The sequence below is a fragment of the Vipera berus genome (genome assembly GCF_964194415.1).
Source record: "Vipera berus genome assembly, chromosome: 3".
Lineage (NCBI taxonomy): Eukaryota > Metazoa > Chordata > Lepidosauria > Squamata > Viperidae > Vipera > Vipera berus.
This window is the reverse complement of record NC_138204.1, coordinates 198472341-198497752: the sequence shown is the minus strand read 5'-3', so window position 1 is coordinate 198497752 and position 25412 is coordinate 198472341. Positions and strand designations below refer to the sequence as shown.

The following is a 25412-nucleotide window of genomic DNA, read 5'->3' as shown; positions in this document are numbered from 1 at the left end:
GCCAGACAATGTCAGCTGGTGACCCCCAGGGGGAGGGCCTTCTCTGTGGGAGCACCAGCCCTTTGGAACCAACTCCCCCTTGAGCTTCGGATGGCCCCGGACCTCCGGTCCTTTCGCCGCGACCTCAAAACTTTTTTTCTTCCATCAGGCTGACCTGGATTGATGATGGGTTTTTAAATATGTTTTAATTTTTAGCTGTGTAGTTAATTTATTTTGGGGCTGTTATTTAATTCTTTTTTAATTTTTGTATTGTTGTTTTTTATTGTTGTTAGCCGCCCTGAGTCCTTCGGGAGATAGGGCGGCATATAAGTCCCAAAAATAAATAAATAAATAAAATAAATAAACTCTGCTTGCTTATAAAGGCTGCCACACAAAGGAAGCTGCCATAGATATCACATTATAAAATTATTCTACATTGTTCACTTTCTAAAATTAACCTTTGTCATATTATTACATCTTCATTTTTTTCCCCTTTGTAGTAATCAGTTGTGGAGACCCAGGAATACCAGCCAATGGATTGAGATACGGGGATGATTATGTAGTTGGACAAAATGTTACTTATATGTGTCAACCTGGGTACACAATGGAAGCCAACAGTTCCAAAATTCGTACTTGCACTACTAATGGCACATGGAGTGGAATGCTGCCAACTTGTAAAGGTATTGCTTTGAAACTGAATAAATGGATGGATGGATGGATGGATGGATGGATGGATGGATGGATGGATAGAGAGAAAGAATGTAATGGCATTGAGGAATGACCTTGGAAGGGAGAGTCACAACTAGATAAGCAGTTGGTTAAAAGGCATTTTAGGTCACCAAAGGAATGCAGATGTGGCAAACATCTCAGAAGGGTCCCTCCCTAATTTTTGGGGTTGTAAAGGCAATAAGGGTGAAATGTACTTTTAGACTTGCAAGGTTGATGTTGGGCTTGCAAAGTTGCCCAGACAGAAAGCCCAGACAGAAAGCCCAGACAGAACTCCACTTTATTCTAAGGTTACATTAACATAATCTTACAAGTTTCAAAGTACATTTCTCCTCCCATCTACATTCCTTCTGTGGCTAAGCTGCCTTTTATCCAACCAATCTTCTGGCTGTGGTCTTCCCAGTGTTTCCCAAGGTGATTCCCAAGTACCATTACAGAGAGATATGGTTTTACATCACCCTGTCAACAAAAGTGTGTATAGTCAAGGCTATGGTTTTCCCAGTTGCAATGTATGGCAGTGAAAGTTGGACCATAAAAAAGGCTGACCGTCAAAGAATTGAGGCCTTTAACTGTGGTGCTGGAGAAGACTCCTGCGAGTCCCTTGGACTGCAAGGCAATCAAACCGGTCAGTCCTAGAGGAGATCAACCCTGACTGCTCTTTAGAAGACCAGATCCTGAAGCTAAAACTCAAATACTTTGGCCACCTAATGAGAAGGAAGGACTCACTGGAGAAGAGCCTAATGATGGGAAAGATTGAGGGCAATAGAAGAAGGGGATGACAGAGAATGAGGTGGCTGGATGGAGTCACTGAAGCAGTAGGCATGAGCTTAAATGGACTCCAGAAGATGGTAGAGGACAGGAAGGCCTGGAGGAATGTTGTCCATAGGGTCGTGATAGGTCGGATATGACTTCGCAGCTAACAACAACAACAACAACAACAACAATAACAACATGTTTTTACAATAGTACCTTGGTGCTTGACTACTTAAAAAAACTTATCAAATTTCACACTCAATGCATTTTCATGCAAAAATGTGGCCTGAGGGACAGCCACAGAGGGTGGTCCAAAAGTTGGCCATGCTGGGAATTTTGCTACAAAAGGAAACAGGGGACAGCTGCAGAGGGTGGACAAGAATTTGGGCATGCTGGGAAGATCACTGACATAGGAAAAGAGTCAGATAAGAAGTCCTTCCTGGTCCCTTCATCCTTATTTCCTGAATATTCAGAATTATATCTAATTGCATCCTTACCAATATATATAGTATGTCCTTCATAATTCAAATAGTGTTCTGCAGAGTAAGATAGAGATATGCTATTTCAGATGAGATTATAAAATTAACTTCTACTAACTTTTCATATCTTAACCTGTCTTTAGTATTGAAATTGTGATTATTTGTTTTCAGCTACTGGGTTATATATTTCAAAATAAAGAACTAAAGAAACAGTCCTTCTCAAGTGCTTTTTCTTATGTATGTGACTGCAAGTCCCATGATTCCCAGTCAAAATGACCACTGAAATAGCAAAAGGATGAGAAAATAAATGTTTCATAATATTTAAGCAAGGAAATATGATTTGAACTTTAAAGCAAAAAATAAAAAAATTAAATAAAATCCAGCAACCCTTTTTTCTAAAAAAAAGTATAATTAGCACATATGGTTCTCCTACTCAGTATAGACACAGGGGACATTGCTGCAGCTGCTATGCTAATGACTCTAAATGTTGTTACAGCTGTTACCTGTCCAACTCCACCCCAGATTTCTAATGGAAAACAGGAAGGAATAAATTTTGATTGGGGATTTAGCATTAGTTATGTCTGTTCACCTGGCTATGAATTATCATTTCCTGCTGTTTTGACTTGTGTTGGGAACGGAACATGGAGTGGTGAAGTCCCACAGTGCTTACGTAAGTATTTTTTTATATATATTTGCATTCCAGGCTAATAGTTGTTTCTATTCAATCTTAAAGGAAAACTAACAAAAGAAATACTGTAGATATATGCAAAAAATAACTGGAATGTTTCCTCCACATACCCAGTGAGGTACTGTGGCTCAGTGCTTAAAAGACACCAGAAAAGGTCTATGCTCTGATGGTTTGAGTCCTACCATTGCATGACAGAATGAGCTCCCATCAGCTCCTGTCAACCTAGTATTCAAAAGCATGCTACGTGCAAGTAGATAAATAGGTAACACTTCAGTGGGAAGGCAACAGTAGTCATGTTTCACTGAACACACTGCATTGTGGCATGCTGGTCACATCATCGTGGAAATGTCTTTGAACAGCACTGGCTCAATGGCCTAAAGAAATGGAGATGAGCATTGCCCCCTAAAGTCTGCTACAAGAAGTGAAGTAAAACCCACAGGGACTCCTTTATCTTTACCACATACACAAATCCAACAAAACTGCGAGGTCCTTTAATATCCATTACAAAATAAGGGGCAAATTGCACTGACCACCCAAGTGCTTGTGATCTCTTTCATCTTTGCATTCTAGCAAAATTCAAAAGGTGAATTTTCTAGTGACTGCTATTACTACAGAAACATTTCGTTGATATTTTGATACATCCTTATTTTCCTGAATGTTCAACACTGCATCATATTTAAAATTATCTTAAATTTTGATGTGCAGATAATAGGCATGCTGATTTGTTCTGACTAGTCAGAACTAAACAAGCCTGTGATCATTCAGGAAAAAAGCACCTTTGTGGCCATGAGACTTTTTCTAGTCTCAAGATAGTCCTTCTGGGAAAAAAAAGGATACGGTTTAGGGTGATATTTTATCTTAATTAGTGAAGGAGAAAACAATCACTCATATCCCTAGTTTGTGTGAAATTGTAGAAGAAGGAATATTTTGTCTCATACAATACTTGAAATACCTAAAGCAAGTTTGTCAAACTTGACAAAAATATCAACAAGAACTAATTTGAATGTAGATGTTTTAACCAGGCAAAAACCTAGATATTTTTTTTATTGTGGCTGACATTTGTAATGGCTAAGTCTGTCAGGGATACAGAAGAAACTCCAGCTGGTGTCTGACAATTGGACTTTTGTTCCAGTATTATATTAAATTACTGATTATGCAGAAGTTTTTCTTAGCATAAAATTGGTGACACTGATGGATTTTGCATACCTGCAGATTTCATTACAATAACTAATGTATGCTGACTTTTTACAGAACATTTTGTGAATATTTATTTTTGCTGTTGAAAAAAAGTATTAAATTTTTAACAGTAAATTAAATGGATTATCAAAGGGGAGATAAATGATTCTTCTTGTTTCATAGTAAAGAAAAAAACTTCACAAATAAAAATTGAATAAAATTGTAATGTTTTCACATTCAAAATTTCAATGGTACTATATAATGTAGAAATGTTGCATTTTGGTTAATGGATTAAAACCCATTTACTCAACAGATTCACAAATCTTGATCATTTTCCTAAATCTTGTAATCTTTTCCAATTGCTTCAAGATCTTCCTATTTGATATGATTTGTGATGGCAAGAAGATTAGATCTTTTGAGGGTTTAAAGCTCTTTTGTGTTTTAGTTATTACAATAATAAGTGTTTATACAGTCTGTTAGTGAGCTGAGGTCATATTTCATTGCACCTTATTGGCAGTTATTTTTTTATAGTTGGAATTGCAAGCAAAATGTGCTTGTAGTGGCTGAATCATGGGATCATTAATTAACAGAGCAGAAGGAAAAGCTCTGTTTGACCAGATAAAGGAGGAGGAGAACATTGAAGTATGAAATTATAAGATGGAGAAAGCAGAAAGCTTGACCTCTGAATTCATTTCTCAAGCTGTCCAAAACGCTTCTTCTACACTTGATCAAATATTAAGATTTTTCAGTCTGTGTTGTCACAGCCACAATAGTTGTACAATTGTTTCACAAGCATGTCCATCACCAAGACTTCAAGAGCAACACTAGGACTTTGCTAATCACTCATGCCTTGATCACCTAGTGGCTTGACTACTGCAATGCACTCCACATGGGGCTAGGCAATGGTGGTCCTGTCTCAGTGTCTCCATGTAACACCTCTACTTCGTGAGCTGTGTTAGTTTCCAGTGTGTTTCCAGGCACAATTCTAAGTACTGGTCATTACCTATAAGGCTCTTAACATAGGCCTGATTACTTGAAGATTCCTTCTATTAAACAACAGTAGATTGGGGCTGTTGGAATCTCAGGCAGAACTATAAAAAAAGTTGGCTTCCATGATCCTGATAGATTCCTGAAGCCACCTTTTCTGTAGTTCTGCCTGAGATTCCAACAGTCCCATTCTACTGATGTATGCAAGGATTCTGAATTGGTCTGTCATGATTGAATCACCCTTTTCTTTTTCTTTTTCTCTGTCCTGTCTGAGTTTCTTTTTTTATCTCTGGCATCTCTGTTCTTTTTTGTATTCTTTTGTTCTACATGTTATTAACAATTTGTAAACTTATCAGACTCACTGAGAGTCAGATGATGTATAAATGGTTTGTTGCAGAATGCATTGGCATTTTTGTTTACTATCGAGTCCTCCCCAAGGACCTGGGATAGGCAGATGTGGATGGTTTATGGTGTTAGAGGCATCATCACAGAATGTAAAACTGCCTTTTGCAATTGACTGATGGTGAATTTGCCAATGCTTAATGTTCAAGTGGTGTTGGGACTGCACCCATGGCAGCTGTTATTACTGGTATTACCTTTGCCACAGTTGTTAATGATTATTATTAATTAATATATTTCAGAAGTGAAGTGGTTAAAGAATTCCTCATCCCACCCTAGATACTGCAATTTTTCTCCAAAATATGTCTTTGTTTGTTATAACATCTGGAATATGGGAGCAAGTATGGAATAGCAAAAGTCCAGAGGGAGAAATATTTATGTAATTTACAACTGAAGGAATATGCCATTGTATTATCCTTTCCCCCTCTCCAGTTATCAACCAAAATCATTATTTTGGTCTTGGTCACTAGTAGGAAGACTTTAAATTACAACTGTAAAATTTGCCATTAGATTTACATAAAAACAGTTAGATTTTAGAATAGAATTATTCTACTGAAATCTAATTGTTGCATTAATATCTTGCCTTTTGGGGAGGATCTTGAAATAATGCAGATGCTAGCCTTTGCAGATTATGACTCCTTTAGAAGAACTCCATGCGATAGGATGGGTTGAGAGACATAATAAGGGGTCAAAGTCTTCAACTATGTTCTGCAGTGAATTCAAACTTGGCCCTTGTCAAACCCAGGGCCAATATTTTAACTACAATACCACATTGACCTTAGTATAATCTGAGTCTTGTTTTCAATTTCACTCATACTGTATTCACTGAGAATGTCAGATCCTCTTGTCAGTTGACTCACCACTGTGAAATAAGAGCATAGAACTTTTTCATAGAATATTTTATTTTTCCCTTCTAATCTACTATGTATCAATGATTTTAGATCAAACATGTCAAACACAAGGCCCGGGGGCCGGATCCGGCCCGCGAAGTGGTTTCATGTGGCCCGCGAAGCCATTCTGGAAACAGTGAGGGAACAGCTCCCACTGCCTTGGCCTTGGCCCAGAGACCCTCCTTCTGCCATAGACCCTCAAATCTTTCCCACTCCTGCCCAGGCCCCCATAGGCACCGTTGATGCCAACGATGTAGAGCTGGCCACACCCACCCAGTAGGCCATATGCACTCTGGCCACGCCCACCCAGTAGGTCACACCCACCCAAGCCATACCCACCCGGCCCCCTGAGGGCAACCACAATGCTGATGCAGCCCTCAATGAAATTGAGTTTGACACCCCTGTTTTAGATGTAATAAAACAACCCATTTAGAGAGAGAGATAGAATAGGTTAGTGGTGCATATCAAAACTATGAACAAGATTCTCAGGGATATTTCAGATGAAGAGTGCATATTCAGTTTTATGGGAAGAAGTCTTAACTATCATATCTGTAGGTGCTTCCTACATTATGGTAGCTAATGCAAGTGAAATAAACGTGACTTTGATTATATTCATACTATAGAATTCTATTATATAAATTGCTTAGTTGGTAATAAGTATCTGGTGGTAACTGTTTTATATATCTTTTGTCATAGAGTTAAAAGGTTTATATAAGACTCAGGGTATTATACATTGATAAAACGCTGTTATAATTGGGGAAACATGACAAGTATCTCGGGAGCAACTAAGCCTAGCGCTGGCAAAAAGGCGGCAGCACAGGGACAGGGGATGGCCTCAAGTCCCTCCAATCAGAAATCTATAGAGGATATGCTGCAAAGGGAAAGATCTAACTCGAATTCCTTTAAAGATTTACATGCCCTTTTGCAAAACCTACACGAGGCAATGGCCAAAAACCACGAGGAGATGAAGAGAGAAATAGGCCAAATAAGAAACGACACTGGTGAATTAAAGGGGAAAATCCAAGCGATAGATGATAAATTTGAAGGGATTCAACAGCAATTAGTCAAAAATGAACAAAGACTTCAAGATATGGAAGCTAGAATGGAAAAAGAGGAAAAGAGAGTAGATGATTTAAATGAAACACTCCTTCAGGCTAATAAGGAATTAGAAACAACAGTCATTTTTCTGGAAGCAGAAAAGGCTGCTCATTATCTACGCTTCCAGAACGTTCAAGAAAAAAGAGGGGAAGATCTGTTGGTCATGATGGCAGAACTGATGGCAAAGGCACTCGGTGTAGGGAAGGAGGAAATGCTGGCGGAAATTGATGAAACATACAGGGTCCAAACTAATTATGCGAGAAGGCACAACCTCCCAAAAGAAGTACATGTAAGGTTAGTTAAAAAATCAATTCGGGATGAGCTTCTGCATAGATCTAGAGAGGAACCATTAGAATTTCGGGGCCAACCAATCACCATCCTTAAACAGATACCTATTTATATATATATATATTTAAACATTGTAGACAAAAAGGTTTGTCAGCTCGCTGGTACTGTGTCCAATGTTTTTAAATAATAAATTTAATAAAATTTAAAAAAAAAAAAATCTTTCCCACTCCTGCCCAGGCCCCCATAGGCACCGTTGATGCCAACGATGTAGAGCTGGCCACACCCACCCAGTAGGCCATATGCACTCTGGCCACGCCCACCCAGTAGGTCACACCCACCCAAGCCATACCCACCCGGCCCCCTGAGGGCAACCACAATGCTGATGCAGCCCTCAATGAAATTGAGTTTGACACCCCTGTTTTAGATGTAATAAAACAACCCATTTAGAGAGAGAGATAGAATAGGTTAGTGGTGCATATCAAAACTATGAACAAGATTCTCAGGGATATTTCAGATGAAGAGTGCATATTCAGTTTTATGGGAAGAAGTCTTAACTATCATATCTGTAGGTGCTTCCTACATTATGGTAGCTAATGCAAGTGAAATAAAACCACTTTGATCACTATCATATAAATGGGCACTGGAATGGGTGGCTATGTAAATCAATGCATTAAATAAATGAATAGGCCAAATTTTGCTCTCATTTATATTTAAAAGATTCAACATTGTGTGCTACCTTAGTTTTAATGTTATCTTTTACTGCAGTGAGATTTGTAGAGGTATTCTTTGGAAAGGGACACATTAATGAAACAAATAAATATAATTGTATCCCCAGATATTCTAATCAAATGTTATCTCTTTTACATTACTGCAAAATTAGGGCTAATATGCCTGAATTGGACTATGTCTTCAGCCAAGTTTTAGGCCTACCTTCTCAGTTTTATCAAATCCAGTACAATCTTCCCAGTTAATGTTAAGTGACATAAAACAGATGCCTGATTAATTTTCTTTTGTACTTACAGTTAAAATGTTGTTGAAAATAACAAATATAAGTACTGCTGACAAGGAAGACCCCATGACTTATTCTCTATTACAAAGAGTAGCATTTTCTCTGCACAGTTTCCAAGGTCTGAGGGGAGAACAAGACTGATGTGCATTGCCATGATGTGTAGTTTCTATGGTTACATACTCAAAGAATTACTAAGCATCCAATAATAGAAAGTGGCTAGAGAAAGGCTGGAGAATATCAATGCATGATGTAATTCCTCCAGATATTCTCTTATTAAAGCAATAATCAAATAGTAAAAAAAAACCTGTGTGATATTTGTTTAAGAAATGTTTTAAATATTTTCTTGAAAGTCTCTGCCCTTGTTAATACAGTTGACAATGAAATAAAAGAATGTTGGACCTTCTGCATATTGACTATTAGCTTTTGATATTTACACAGGGAAAAAAAACAAGTAAGATTTAGCCCTTTCTATCTTAAGAATATGATTTATATTTATACCTTCTGTAGGTATATAAGTACACACTGCAGTTCCATTTCTTATTTTAGAGCAGATTTTTTATGATTATAAAAGTCTTCAAGCTTTCTGTTTTTTCACCACATGCAAGTATATCCCTCTAATAAGAAATGTCAATATATTTTCCACATATTTCTTTTTCTACAGCAAAGTTTTGTGGTGACCCAGGAGTACCTGCTCAAGGCAAACGGGAAGGCAAAAGCTTTATTTATCAGTCAGAAGTCTCTTTCAGTTGTAATCCTCCATTTGTGCTGGTTGGTTCCAGCACTCGCATATGTCAAGCAGATGGTACATGGAGTGGATCATCTCCCCGTTGTATAGGTATGGTGGCATCTTTCCTAATTGGTAGCTTGCTATATTGGGGTGTTGCTGTTTTTTTAAAAAAATTACAACAGTGCTTAAGTTGTGTGGACTTCAATTGCTAGAATTCTCTGTTCACATGTGCTGTCCTGCTCAGTCTAAATGCAAACAGAACAGTGTTTTAGTAGATTTATTAATGTTCCACAGCAATTCCATTTACCAAAACCCCAGAACTAGCCCAGGCAAAAGCAGACCAATGCTAGTCTACAGAAACAAAGTTTCCCAAACAAGACAAATATACCAGGCAAAATTAAATCTACAACACAAGAGGATTCAAGAGAAAAGAAAAGTCCAGAGTTCACAAGACACAATCCAAAGTCAAGTCATGGTGTCAATTAAAAGCTAGGCAGGAATCACAATGGCCAGGAAACACACAGCTAGAAAATGAACATGTTCCCATCATTGTCTTCATCTCTATTATGCTAAATAGCCAGCTTCTGGTGGAGCCCATCAAGAGGGACAAGGCTGCCTCCTCACAAATAATTGGGATGACCTTCGCTGTACCTGCCTTTTCTCTGCCCTACATGTTCTTGATCTGGTGCAGAAAGCAAATCTTCATCATCATCACTAATCAGATGCAGTTGCATGCTTCCCACTTGAAATTTCAGGGGTTGTCCTGCTACAGCTGTGCTTTAGCCAAATCACTCTCAGCCAGCTGCTTGGAACCACTGACCAACTCCAATTCTGATGTGCCTGGGACTGGTTCATCCTCCTCCAAACTGACATCTGGAGAAGTATCTGGAGATGCATCTGGGGGAGTCATCCGACCATGATGCTGGTTTTAGAATTCTAGAAGTTGTAGCCCACATGTTTTAAAATGGCCCCAATTAAAAACAATGCTTTACAGTCTTTCCTTACAGTGCAATCTTAAATAGTCATATGCTACTGTATTCTCAGGGGTTCATTGTTTAAGTGGATGTAGGATTGCAACTAGACAATTGTTTTCATCAAGCACCTTTGTATAAGTAGTAGTCCTTTAATACACATTTGCTTAGTGACTGTTAAAAGTTACAATGGACTTCCCAGAGTTACTTTTAACCCACTGCAGTCTTGTACTGCTTGGCAACCAGCTTGCATTTACAACCCTTTGCAGTATCCCCTGGTTTTGTGACCATAATTTTGTGGCATTTTGTTTCCTGGTTTCCAATGTTTACTTCCTGTTTCTGACAAAAAAAAACATTGGACATAAAGGATTCACTTAACAACTGGGCATTTACTTAATGACTGAGGCATTTGCTTGATGACCTGTCATTAAGCAAAGAGGGGAGTTGCTTAATGACTGAGGGGGAAAAATGTAAAATTGGTCACATGGTATGCCATTTAATGACTGCCATGACTTATGACCAGTCAGAATTATAGTTATAAGTCAAGAACTATGTATACAGTAAAAATTCCATTCCCGCCCTCCCATGTAAATACTTTTGGAGCCATTCTGCATTGCTGAAAGGACTCTTAGTGTGGTTTTTTAACGATAGGAGATCTATAATTCAACAGGCTAAAAGTATTCAATACTCCAAATAACAGAAAGTTTGTACTACACATGTGTTCTGGGTTCTAGAGTGGGATATTTTTTTATTTTAAAAAATTCAAGCTACAAAGATGAATTATGAAACTTAGAAATCTGTATGTGAGTGATTTCTATTGCCTTACTATACTCCATTACTGCTCAATTTCTATTACAAAACTGCATTGTGTAGTAATGCTATTATATACAGTACTGGTAACAGTGTTTTCTTCTCAAAATACTATTCTGCCTTAATTCTTATCTCTGAAATTTCTTGTGTCTTTTTTCTACTCTGGTACTGGCCAGCATGTAGAATACTTTCAATTTTTACTTTCAAATACATTGTACTTTTATATTTTTACTTATCCTTAACACACTTCTGTTTTTGCTGTGGTTGTTCTCATTTGGACCACTTACTCCCTTTGAAGGAAAAACATCTCTCCTTTTTTTAAAAAGAAAAAAAAATGGCTGCTTTACTCTGTTTGCTGGTGGTTGCAGAACTTCCAAAACACACGTCTCCTCTCACACTTATTTCAAGGTTGAAGCAGTATTAGCAACTCTGCCTTGCTGACACTGGCGACAGAGCCCAGATAGGAGCACAGGTGCATGCAATTTTTCTAAGCATCCTGCTCTTCCATAACATATAACAGGATATATAATTGCATCTTCAGTGCAAAATTGCAATCTTACCAAGGAACAGGTTCTTATGCACTGTGGCATTTAGAATGGAATACAAATTTGGTAATGCTTAAAACAACTCCACTGAAATCAGATTATGACTAATAATTTGTGACTAACCTAAGCCCCAGTTAGTGAATTCATTCTAAGCAGGACTGCAGGGATATCCATTATATTGATTATAGGGCCTCAGTATACTATGAAAAGATTTTTATATAAATTGTTCCTTGTGGACATTCAAGCAGGGAGGGAAAGTTACCACTGGAGATGCAGAATTTGGCCTCTTATCTTTTTAGCATTGCATAGCTTTATTGCAGGGGTATCAAACTGCAGGCCTATGGGCTGGATGTGTCACACGGAAGCCATGCCCACCCCATTGCCGGCAATGGCAAAACCGTCCTAATACATTGTGCAATGTCACGTGATGTCATGAGTTTGACATGTCTGCTTTATTGGGGCAATTTTCACAACCAATAAATAAGCTTGTCGATCGGAAGGTCGGCAGTTTGGCGGGTCGAATCATGAGTGCCACATAACAGAGTGAGCGCCTGTTACTCATCCCAGCTTCTGCCAACCTAGCAGTTTGAAAGCACGTAAAAATGCAAGTAGAAAAATAGGGACCACTATGGTGGGAAGGTAACAGCATTCCGTGCGCCTTTGGCGTCTAGTCATGCCGGCCACATGACCACAGAGACGTCCTCGGACAAGCGCTGGCTCTTTGGCTTTGAAATGGAGATGAGCACCGGCCCCTAGAGTCGGAAACGACTAGCACGCATGTGCGGGGGAACCTTTACCTTTTATGAAAGATAAGGACACAGGAATCAAAGGGTAAAGCATTTGTGTTCAAATCTAAGCAGCATTCTAAACCTTACATCAATACTTTACGAAATATAAGTTTCAATATTCAAACTCATTGAAATGTTGGCACTTCCAAAAATTGTTTGGAAGCATTTGGGTATAAATGGATGTAACTTTTTTTTAAAAAAACCTCTTTTTTCACAAACCTTTTATTTTTTTATTTTTGGACAAAGAACCTACACGGACAGCCTGTGAAAACCCCGGTGTTCCACGTCATGGATCACAAAACAATACCTTTGGTTACCAGGTAGATGTTCTAATTTTTATTGAATAGGGAAGAGAGATAACTTCCTTATCTCTCTTGAGTATAACTCAAGCTTCAGTATTGAATTTTATTGTATTCTTTCGGTATCCAAATAGTCATTATCATTAGCGTCATCACTAAAAACCACAGACTAAAGCTGCATATTTCCAATTTATTTTAATAAATTAAAGGTGGAATTCTAAGCATACTCACAGGGCAGCAAATTCCAAATAAAATTGAACACACACACACATACAGACACAAGCACATGTTGAGAGAGAGAGAAAGAGAAATGCATTTTGTATTGAGAAAAAAGTTGAAGTACAAAGGAAGAAAATTTATTCAATGAAAATCACTATCACTTGGACTTTTCAGGTTAATTGAAATATTTTATTTCTAATTTAAATTTTGTATATCTAAACATTTTAGAAAGAACTCAAGCTATCCAAATAGCAACATATTAAACCAACAGCAATAGTTCCAATTATCAAGGGAACAGTAATAATAGTTTCAAATACTTCAGGACAGTATTACTGTTAAGGTGAGAATATTTTATTACATTCTGTAGATTTTCCAGTCCTGGTTAGATATAATATGATTCTACAGCATTGTTTGCCGCTATCTTTTTTGGTAATTGAGTTCAATCTCATGAATAAGCTCCATTCATTTCAACAGTTTTTCTCCTGGAGAAACCTGTAAAAGATTACAATCTAAATAAAGTAAATATATTTTTCTACTCATACATGAATAAGATTGCAATTATTACTTTATCAAAATAATAAAATGCTGTATAATAAAGTTCACTTTGCTCTGAAGCTAATTCAATATAGGAATTAGTAAAATAGGAATAAATAGAATTATATGATTTTATAGTGTATAGTTTTCCAAGGACTATTTTGCAGTGAGAACAATGCTTGAATGCAATAGCAGTAATGTCTTGGGAGGCTTTAAAAATACAGTCAAGGTCTGGGGAGGGGATTCTGGCATTTATTCCAGACAGATTTGAAAGATAGGTTTAGAATTAAAGACTGGGATTCTAAACACAGTAGGATCTAAGCCCCATTAACCATAATGTGACATACAGTAGTTCCAAGTAAGCATGCATAGTTTTTGTAGTTTCTTCGTCTACGAAAAAAAAAAAAACTTCTAGCAGCATTTTCAAGATGACGAAGACAGTAATGTTCAGCCCAAAGGAACTTTAAATAGAGATAGATATCCTGTCGGAACACTGCAAAAAAAAATGCCAAGGGGAGAAATAAAGGAATTGCAGAACAGTAAAAGAAATAAAGAGTTCCTGGTGACTTCAATAATATTGTTCCATCTTTTCAAGTATTTTTCCCTGGCAATAAAGGGTTATTTTTTTAAAATAATAATAATAAATCAGGGTTGAATCAGTAGAATGACTTTTTTAGTTTAAATAGGAGAAAATATATGTAGGTCAGGGTTGAAATTGGAAGTCTTTATTGTTCTCCAAGCTTGGTTGTTTGCTTGCAGATATTAGGTAACATCAGTGTGGTTAGGTAACATCATCAGTGCTAGTGAGTGTCGTTTTCTACTTGGTAGTTACTTGATTAGGATATTGTTTTCTGCTTGTTTGTCTGGTATTAATCCCTGATTAATATTGGTTGATGGAGAGATTCTGTTCTGGTCTTTTTCTTTCCTTCTTAGCTTTTTATTGTCTCTCTTGAATGATATGCAAATGTGATAGCTTATTTGGCTGAATATCAAGCTTCCAAGAATTCCAAGAATTTTGAATTTAGCTTGGTCTAGGATGCTCAGAATTTCCCAGTGGAAGCTATGGTTGAGTCTGTCAATGTGATGTGAGGTTAAGGAGTTTTCAGGTCATCTGACTATTAGTCTTCTGCTTGTCTGTCCTAATAGTGGCTATTACAGTCCTTACATTGTATGTTGTAGATGACTCCTGTTTTTACTTTTGGTGATATTGGACCTTTTGGTTTAAATAGGATGACTTGGAGGATTTTAGTTGGTTTGTGTCCTACAGTGATGCCAGATAGTTGTAAGAGTCTGTTAGTTGTTTTTAGATGTTGTTAGTATGTGGCAGTGTTATGCTTTACATTCTGTTAGTTCTGCTGTAGTGGGTTTATAAAGTTGTGTGGGTTTTTAATTTTGTCAGAACATGTTGATCAGAACATAGGTTGTCAGTTAACTTGTTCTAGTGCTTCAGGTTGCTGTAGCCCTATCAAACAACCCCACCAATAGTGCAACCCCCACCAGCAATGCAACCAAAAAGAAACAATACCCCCACTAACAGTGACAGATCAAGTGACTCTATATAAACAGAGATCAATTTCCACCCTCACTAGCCTTGACGATGTTCCCATTTGGTTACCTAAAAGTTGATGTTACCTAATTGAGTTACCTAATTGGATAATGGTTAGGGACGCGGTGGCTCAGTGGGTTAGGACACTGAGCTGGTTGATCAGAAGATCGGCAGTTTGGTGGGTCGAATCCCAAGTGCTGCGTAACAGAGTGAGCTCCTGTTACTTGTCCCAGCTTCTGCCAACCTAGCAGTTCGAAAGCATGTAAAAATGCAAGTAGAAAAATAGGGACCACTACAGTGGGAAGGTAACAGCATTCCGTGCACCTTTGGCGTCTAGTCATGCCGGCCACATGACCACGGAGACATCCTTTGGCTTTGAAACAGAGATGAGCACCGGCCCCTAGAGTTGGAAACAACTAGCACGCATGTGTGGGGGAACCTTTACCTTTACCTTTTTAATTGGATAATGAAACATCTGCAAACAAACTATCAAGTTCAGAGAGCACCAAAGACTTCATTTTATGGTTTAATCTTCCATTTTCCCTCCACAAAACAAAAACAAACATCTAGCCTGTTCAAAGCCCCCAGATCTCTTTGAAACAAAAGCAGATAATCTCATATTTAGCCTACACTGCTATGTAATTGGAGGGGGCAGGACATTTTTAACCATTGGGCCTTGCTTTGATATGCCACTGGGAGGGAGGGAGGGAGGGAGGGAGGGAGGAAGGAAGGAAGGAAGGAAGGAAGGAAGGAAGGAAGGAAGGAAGGAAGGAAGGAAGGAAGGAAGGAAGGAAGGAAGGAAGGATCCAATCTCTATGTAAAGACAGATAATGGAAGAAAGAACTAGTGATAGGCAGAGCTTCTAGAAGTATAGCTTAGCTTAAAGTTGGCCCAGCTCACTATGTTCCTTGGCCTCCTGAAGCACAATTTTCACGAGACAGTTCAAAATGAATTCTTTAAAGTGGTTGCTGAGCCATTTCCTTACCCATAAACATCGTCCTAAGTTTATTGGCTTTAAAAAGTGCTATCCTCTTACATTTAGTCTTTGATCATTTTTAATGAGATTTGCTTTCCAATCAACATTTTAACAGCATATCCATGGGCTTGCTTCATTCCACCACAGTAGAAGGTTTTACCCTAAAGGCAGCATTGACATTATTCCTGAAGAAAAGGTCACATTTGTAACTTGAGGGCAGTAAGAAAATGAGAAGCACTGCCCTGAACAAGAAATACGGCTTCTCCAGTATTTATAGTTAATACTACTAAAATTATAGTTTTTATCTATATACTTGCTTGGTTACTAGCTCTCTTTTTCAATCTGATCTGTGGGAAATAAATAAGACAGTACCAAATTGCAACCATTACCTTTAATGACTTCTCCAACATGTCTACTGCTTTGTTATATCATAAATCTTTCCAAAAAAGCTGCATTCGTTTTATAAAGGCAAACTAAACATTTTTTGCCAACTTCCTCTGCAAGCTTTAGAAGATTATTTTCCTAAAATGAACTCTTAAGACTTGAGATATATGTGTAGAAATGTTGCTGATAACACGTGAAAATTGTTTGTAGAACCAGCAACTATTATTGGGCAGCACAGAATGTAACTGAAATAATAGGAATCTATTTAGATAATCTGTCATACATGCAAAGGATTTAACTCTACTTCTTTGTAGTTTATTTTGTGGCATGTTTGCATGAATGTCAATTCAGCATTTATGTGTGTATTAATTCTGAAAGATTCCCAGGCACAGTCTGAAATTAGAAATAAAAATAGATCCATTATATTTGTAGTACCTCCACGACAGTTTTATCATGTTTTGTATGAACCTCAGTAAGGAGATGAGGAGAGTGCAGAAAGCTAACTTTTTCTAGTGAATTTAATGTTCACAAAAAGAATATTATTGATATTACAGGGAAATGAGTTTGTGTAGCTATAAAAAGTGCATTGTGAATAAAAATAAGAGAAGAAGTCAAATAATAAAGAAATTATCATTGCTGAAAATGTATTTGTTTGGAATTCATTCCTCTGTAGCCCTAGTTGGTCTTTCAGTCCAAATGCCTCAAGACGTCAGTTTAATTTAGTCACATTTTATTGTTGTAAATCTCATAGGTTATAACATAATATGGATTCACCAAGTGTGCAAACTGTAATTAATAAACAAAATTTAAAATTACATAAAATCAGATTAATAGCCATTAAAAACACAAGGATAAAATTTAATTGTATAATGGATGAGGTATTTATGGTTTTCAGCTGCCTGAAAAGATAATTTGTATCTGTGAGAGACATTTTGTTTTCTTGGCAATGACATCAGTGACGTGAATGACACATCACCAATATAAAGTGACTTATTGTATGAAAAGAGCTATGATCCAGGTCATAAGTGTTGTGTATTTGCATGTACCCATCAGGAACCAGTCGATGCTTATAAAATGTGAATGAGCAGGGTACATTTTAAATATAACGGGGGGGGGGGAGAATTAAGATGGGAAAGATTATTCCTTGGCCATTTTATGCATTTCTTACAATAGATTCAACCTTTTTGACCCTTGTCATAAACTTTTCCTGAATTTTATTACTCTGTGTGAAGGAGGAAGAAATAGCAAAATGTCTATGAAAATAGGGAGCACTACTTGATGCAATCCTAATGACAATAGATATCTGTGAGTGATTAAGAAAAAAATTGGTTTACCTAGTGTTGTATCCAGGTTGTTCATAGATTATTTAGTGTAGCAACTAGTGTTTAAAAATATCTTACATTTGTTAGGTTAGTGTGTATCTGTAGAGAGAGGAAGTGTCTGTGATCTCTCTATGTTGATCACTAATCAAATTGATCTATTCTTAATCTTTCAATAGGTAGGCAATATTGTGCAATTTCACTGCAGAAAAGGCTACTTGCTTCAAGGGTCTACAACTCGAACCTGCCTTTCTGATCTTACATGGAGTGGGATTCAACCTGAATGCATTGGTAAGTCACGAACAGAGAGAAGTGTCAGATACAGAATGGAAAAAGAATAGTATTGTGGTGTGAATTTTTGCCTGGAGACTCACATGCCTCAGATCAGTATCTGAACAAGAAATAAGAATCGTGTTTTATTTGTGTTGCCATTCTCCAAACAACCTAAATATTTACAGGTTTATATATAAGGAGATGGTTTTCAGAAAATATGTATTTTTATGGAAAAGAATGAAAAAGGGCTAACTGTATTAAGAAAACACCAATTTAAATGCTGATTTTCTTTCTTCATTGTTTTTAATGTTGTAAACTAATATTGAGAAAGGATAAACTAAGGTGGAAAAAAGTAGAAACCAACATTAATATATTCTGACAGAAGAGAATATTTTTAGCTCAGGGTTGAACTGTAGGGTTCTTGGTGGTCTCTGAGCTTGGTGCTAACAGGAATGAAATGCCTTCAAGAAAACTACCAAGCTCAGAGAACACTAAAGACCCCACATTAATATATTCACTAATCTATACAGTAGAGAATCACCCTGCAGCCTGGGATTCCTTGATATTATCTTATCAAAGTAGCCCCATATGGAACTCTGTTGAACTTCCTAACCCAGATAAAATCAACCACATACTGCCACATAATGCATATATTTTAAAAAAAATTACGCCAAGACTCTTATTTATCTAGCAGTCTTAACAGTCCTTAGACTTTCAACCTGGACTTTCCTATCACCCCATATAGTCTTCTCTGGGTGTTTCTGGAGTCCCCTTTTCCCATGTATTGGGAATATTTCAGTATCTTAAGGTCAACTGTGGATTCAATTACAGTTAATGAATTTTAATACAGAACACAATTTGCACTGTGAAAATAGTTCAACGTCACCAATGCTGAAATTTGCCCAAACATTTTGTGTATTTGAAAATATTCATCCAGCTTTCTTTACAGATCAAACTGATCTATTCTTAATCTTTCAAAGAGTGGGAAGTATCATGCAGTTTCATTGTAGAGAAGGCTACCTTTCCCACCCACCCACAACTGAAACCTTTCCTGATCTTGAAAGAGGAATGATGGAGATTTATATTGGCGAGGCTCCATCTTTTCTTTTACCAATGATTATAACTCCAGTGTAGAGATTCTAAATCATTCAGAAACTCTGTGTGTTGGATCCTGACACTATTCTTCCCTTTCTGAATACCTTTGAGAATAAGGATATTGGTAGAGGTCTCTCAGGCTTTAATAATAAAAATAAAAAGATAATGTAATACAGGTAATCCTCAAATTACAACCATTCATTTAGTGACCATTCAAAATTACAACTGCATTGAAAAAGTGACCTATGACCGTTTTCACACTTATGACCATTGCAGTATCCCCATGGTCACATGAACAAAATTCAGACACTTGGCAACTGGCATGTATTTATGATGTCCCAGAGTCATGTGATCACTTTTTGCTTCCTTCTAAGAAACAAAGTCAATGGGGAAGCCAGATTCACTTAAAAAACATATTACTAACTTAACAAACTGCAAGGATTCACTTAACAACTGTGGAAATAAAATTTGCAAAATGGACAAAACTCACTTAACAACTGTCTTCCCTAGCAAAGGAAATTTGGGCTCAGTTGTGATTGTAAGTCAAGGATTACATACATACACCCCAAGGAAATTGAACACCTCTCATTTCAAAGCACTGAAAAGCATTACTGAGACCAATTTAAAATGCAATGAAAAATGGAGACAAGCGGGACAGTGCATTTTGAAGGAATAAAGGTAAAGGTAAAGGTTCTCCCGCACATGCATGCTAGTCATTTCCAACTCTAGGGGCCGGTGCTCATTATTATTATTATTATTATTATTATTATTATTATTATTATTATTATTATTATTATTATTATTATTATTATTATTATTATTATTATTATTATTATTATTATTTATTCAATTTGTATACCGCCTTTCTCCCGAAGGACTCAGGGCGGTTAACAGGGCATATATAAATAACAATACAAAAATTAAAAAGAAATTAAACAAATGCCCAATTAAAAATTACAATAACAATAAAAACAGTAAAAAACCCATTAAAAAACCCTAATGTTCCCCATCAGGCCAGACCAGCTAGTTCAAATAAGTGGGTCTTCAGCCCGCGCCGGAAGGAGCAAAGGTCTGATGCCATCCGGAGCTCAACCGGCAGTTGGTTCCATAATGCCAGAGCACCCACAGAGAAGGCCCTCCCCCTGGGGGCCACCAGTCAACATTCCCTGACCGGAGGCACCCTGAGGAGGCCCTCTCTGTGGGCACGCACAGGGCGGAGGGGAGTTGACGCCGGCAGCAGGTGGTCCTTGAGGTACCCCGTTTCAAAGCTGAAGAGCCAGCGCTTGTCCGAGGATGTCTCCGTGGTCATGTGGCCGGCATGACTAGATGCCAAACACGCACGGAACACTGTTACCTTCCCACTGTAGTGGTCCCTATTTTTCTACTTGCATTTTTACATGCTTTCGAACTGCTAGGTTGGCAGAAGCTGGGACGAATAACAGGTGCTCACTCTGTTATGCGGCACTCGGGATTCGACCCGCCAAACTGCCGACCTTTTGATCGACAAGCTCAGCGTCCTAACCCACTGAGCCACCGCGTCCCTTTGAAGGAATACATGTACTTAAAAAACCCATATTATCCTGTTTCAGCTTGATCCATCTCGGCTTGATCCACTAAAAATGTTGTTTTGCTTATCTTATTTCAATTATTCTTGTTGCTATCTGGCAAATATGTATGATGTGTTATCCATTTATTCTATTCGAACACATAGAGAAATATCAAGTATAAATAATTATAAGTATGGCCCAGGCTATGTAATTCATGATAAAACTGGTGCAAAGATTTCCCAGATAAAATGCAGTGATAAAGCATTTATCGTCCACATTGTCTCTAGTATTCAAATATATGGGGAACATATGGGATGTAATCCACTGTCTCTACTGCCAAAGCAACCACACTACTTAACTGCTCCCAGGCATGGTGTGACATAAATTGAGGTGTTAATAAAAGTGTGGAGTTATTAAAGACCTTCTCACACATTTCAGAACAATTTGAGCAATGATGATTACTTGTAGTTGAAGGATATGCCATTGTGTGTCATGTATAACATGAATTGTGCATTTTTGTTTTAGCTCACAGCTGTAAGCAGCCTGAATCTCCAGCTCACACAAATGTTGCAGGAATGGATCTTCCATCCCTTGGTTATACCTTGATATATACATGCCAACCGGGATTCTTTCTAGCAGGAGGATCAGAACACAGAGTCTGTAGATCTGATGGTACATGGACAGGGAAGGTTCCTTTCTGTGAAGGTAATGTATTGCATATCTTTCCTCTTCCTTGGAAGAATTAATGTTTCAAACTTGCCAATTCCTTTGTTTCTTTGTATTCACATTTTCTTCAAATATGAAGGATGTGGAAAATTCATTTTACCCTTTACCAAAATGAAGACAGAGTTTATATACCTACCTGATATAAATAAAGTTATTTATTTTACTTTTTTACATAAAAATACCTATCTACTCTTGTAATAAATGTGATGTACTCAGGACAATGGACAACTAAAACTTGAATGGAATGGAATGGAAAGGAGCAGGAACAGAAATAGGAATAGGAATAGGAATAGGAATAAGAATGGAATTCTTTATTGGCCAAGTGTGATTGAACACACATGGAATTTGTCTCTGGTGCATAAGCTCTCAGTGTACATACAAGCAACAGCTCATGATCATAATCATAAAATGTCATAAATCATAAGATATAAACTTAGTGATAGTCATAGGATACTAAATAAGTAAACAGTGTAAATCATTTGTTGTTGTTAGCTGCGAAGTCGTGTCCGACCCATCGCGACCCTATGGACAACATTCCTCCAGGCCTTCCTGTCCTCTACCATCTTCTGGAGTCCATTTAAGCTCACGCCTACTGCTTCAGTGACTCCATCCAGCCACCTCATTCTCTGACATCCCCTTCTTCTTTTGCCCTCAACCTTTCCAAGCATTAGGCTCTTCTCCAGTGAGTCCTTCCTTCTCATTAGGTGGCCAAAGTATTTGAGTTTTAGCTTCAGGATCTGGCCTTCTAAAGAGCAGTCAGGGTTGATCTCCTCTAGGACTGACCGGTTTGATCGCCTTGCAGTCCAAGGGACTCGCAGGAGTCTTCTCCAGCACCACAGTTCAAAGGCCTCAATTCTTTGGCGCTCAGCCTTTCTTATGGTCCAACTTTCACTGCCATACGTTGCAACTGGGAAGACCATAGCCTTGACTATACGCACTTTTGTTGACAGGGTGATGTCTCTGCTTTTTAGTGTGCTGTCTAGATTTGCCATGGCTTTCCTCCCCAGGAGCAAGCGTCTTTTAATTTCTTGGCTACAGTCCCCATCTGCAGTGATCTTGGAGCCCAGGAAAATAAAATCTGTCACTACCTCCATTTCTTCCCCATCTATTTGCCAGGAATTGAGAGGGCCAGATGCCATGATCTTGGTTTTCTTAATGTTAAGTTTCAACCCAAGTTTTGCACTCTCCTTCTTCACCTGCAACAAGAGGCTCTTTAGTTCTTCTTCACTTTCTGCCATTAGAGTGGTATCATCTGCGTATCTTAGGTTGTTGATATTTCTTCCGGCAATCTTAATTCCAACTTTTGATTCATCTAGCCCTGCCTTTCTCATGATGTGCTCTGCATATAAGTTAAATAGGCAGGGCGACAGTATACAGCCTTGCCGGACTCCTTTCCCAATTTTGAACCAATCAGTGGTTCCGTGTCCAGTTCTCACTGTTGCTTCTTGACCCGCATATAGGTTTCTCAAGAGACAAATAAGATGGTCTGGTACTCCCATCTCTTTAAGAACTTGCCACAGTTTGTTATGATCCACACAATCAAAGGCTTTAGCATAGTCAATGAAGCAGAAGTAGATGTTTTTCTGGAACTCCCTAGCTTTCTCCATGATCCAGCGTATGTTGGCAATTTGATCTCTAGTTCCTCTGCCTCTTCGAAATCCTGCCTGCACTTCTGGTAGTTCTCGATCCACATACTGCTGAAGTCTAGCTTGTAGGATTTTAAGCATGACTTTACTAGCATGAGAAATGAGTGCAATGGTGCGATAGTTTGAACATTCTTTGGCACTGCCTTTCTTTGGAATTGGAATGTAAACTGATCTTTTCCAATCCTGTGGCCATTGTTGAGTTTTCCAAATTTGCTGACAAATTGAGTGTAGCACTTTTACTGCATTGTCTTTTAAGATTTTGAATAGCTCAGCTGGAATACTGTCACTTCCACTAGCTTTGTTGTTGCTCAGCTTTTCTAAGGCCCACTTCACTTCACATTCTAGGATGTCTGGCTCGAGGTCAGTGACCACCTCATTGTGATTATCAGGGACGTTAAGCTCATTCTTGTATAGTTCTTCTGTGTAATTTTGCCACCTCTTCTTAATCTCTTCTGCCTCTGTTAGGTCCCTGCCATTTTGGTCCTTTATCATGCCCATTTTTGCATTAAACGTTCCCTTCATTTCTCCAATTTTCTTGAAAAGATCTCTGGTCCTCCCTATTCTATTATTTTCTTCTATTTCTTTGCACTGTTCATTTAAGAAGGCATTCTTATCTCTTCTAGCTATTCTCTGGAATTCTGCATTCAATTGGGTGTATCTTTCTTTTTCTCCCTTGCCTTTCGCTTCCCTCCTTTCCTCAGCTATTTGCAAAGCTTCCTCAGACAGCCATTTTGCTTTCTTGCATTTCTTTTTCTTTGGGATGGTTTTGGTTGCTACCTGTTGTACAATGTCGCGAACCTCTGTCCATAGTTCTTCAGGCACTCTGTCTATCAGATCTAATTCCTTAAATCTATTTGTCACCTCTACTGTATATTCAACAGGGATATGATTTAATTCATACCTGAGTGGCCTAGTGCTTTTCCCTACTTTCTTCAGTTTAAGCCTAAACTTTGCAAGGAGAAGCTCATGGTCTGAGCCACAGTCAGCTCCTGGTCTTGTTTTTACTGACTGTATAGAGCTTCTCCATCTTTGGCTGCAAAGCATATAGTCAATCTGATTTCTGTGTTGACCATCTGGTGATGTCCATGTGTAGAGCCGTCTCTTGGGTTGTTGGAAAAGAGTGTTTGCTATGACCATTGTATTCTCTTGACAGAATTCTATCAGCCTGTGCCCTGCTTCATTTTGCACTCCAAGGCCAAACTTGCCTGTTATTCCAGTTATCTTTTGCCTTCCTACTTTAGCATTCCAATCCCCCATGATGATAAGAACATCATTTTTTGGTGTTAGTTCTATAAGGTGCTGTAGTGCTTCATAGAACTGGTCAATTTCATCCTCTTCAGCACTGGTGGTTGGGGCATAGACCTGGACTACTGTGATATTGAATGGTTTGCCTTGGATTCGAACTGAGATCATTCTGTCATTTTGAGGATTGTATCCCAGTATTGCTTTTCCTACTCTTTTATTGACTATGAAGGCTACTCCATTTCTTCTGAAGGATTCTTGCCCACAGTAGTATACCTGATGGTCATCTGAATTAAATTCACCCATTCCTGTCCATTTTAGTTCGCTGATACCTAAGATGTCAATGTTCAGTCTTGTCATCTCTTGTTTGACCACGTCCAGTTTTCCTTGATTCATGGATCTTACATTCCAGGTTCCTATGGAGAAAAAATCTTTACAGCATCGGACTTTCCTTTCACCACCAGACATATCCACAGCTGAGCGTCCTTTCGGCTTTGGCCCAGTCGCTTCATTCTTTCTGGCGCTACTAGTACTAGCCCTCTGCTCTTCCCCAGTAGCATATTGGACACCTTCCGACCTGAGGGGCTCATCTTCCAGCGTCATATCGTTTTGCCTTTTGGTACTGTCCATAGGGTTTTCATGGCAAAGATACTGGAGTGGTTTGCCATTTCCTTCTCCAGTGGATCACGTTTTGTCAGAACTCTCTGCTATGACCTGTCCGTCTTGGGTGGCCCTGCACGGCATAGCTCATAGCTTCATTGAATTACGCAAGCCCCTTCGCCACGACAAGGCAGTAATCCATGAAGGGGAGTGTAAATCATAATAGGATACTAAATTTAAAAATCAACATAAAGCTTGAGATATAAATAACAAAGTTATAATCATAAGAAGCTAAGGAAATAGGTAATAGGAAAGATGAATAGATGAGAAGGATAATCGTTAATACAGCCATACTAGATGGATTTCCATCCTAGACAGTGTTGTGGGAATTAGTTGTTTAGCAGAGTAATAGCATGAGGAAAAAACCTGTCTTTGTATCTGGTTGTTTTGGCGTGCAATGCCCTATAGCAGTGGTGGTGAACCTATGGCACCCATGCCAGAGGCGGCACTCAGAGCCCTCTCTGTGGGCATGCACACTGCCATCATTAGCAGCTCACGCAGGTCCCTTAGGGCGCCGCTGCTGCTGCCCAGAGCAGCAGCCCTGCCCGGCACAAAGCAGGCAAAATGGCCAGCTAGCAAGCTTGAGTAGAGGTGTTAGAGCATCGAGGTGGCCACGCCTACCTGGCCACACCC

General features: G+C 38.4%; 1 protein-coding gene across 1 annotated transcript in view; it reads left to right on the top strand.

Moving 5' to 3' along the window:
- CSMD3 (CUB and Sushi multiple domains 3) overlaps positions 1-25412 on the top strand; it is a gene marked incomplete at its 5' end in the record, with an annotated part of 687334 nt that overhangs the window by 629476 nt on the left and 32446 nt on the right. Inside the window, 6 exons of the mRNA XM_081322366.1 lie at positions 487-659; positions 2434-2607; positions 9134-9307; positions 12560-12633; positions 17770-17881; positions 21031-21210. Of these exons, the coding sequence (XP_081178492.1) occupies positions 487-659; positions 2434-2607; positions 9134-9307; positions 12560-12633; positions 17770-17881; positions 21031-21210 (887 nt within the window). The remainder of the gene's footprint in view (positions 1-486; positions 660-2433; positions 2608-9133; positions 9308-12559; positions 12634-17769; positions 17882-21030; positions 21211-25412) is intronic.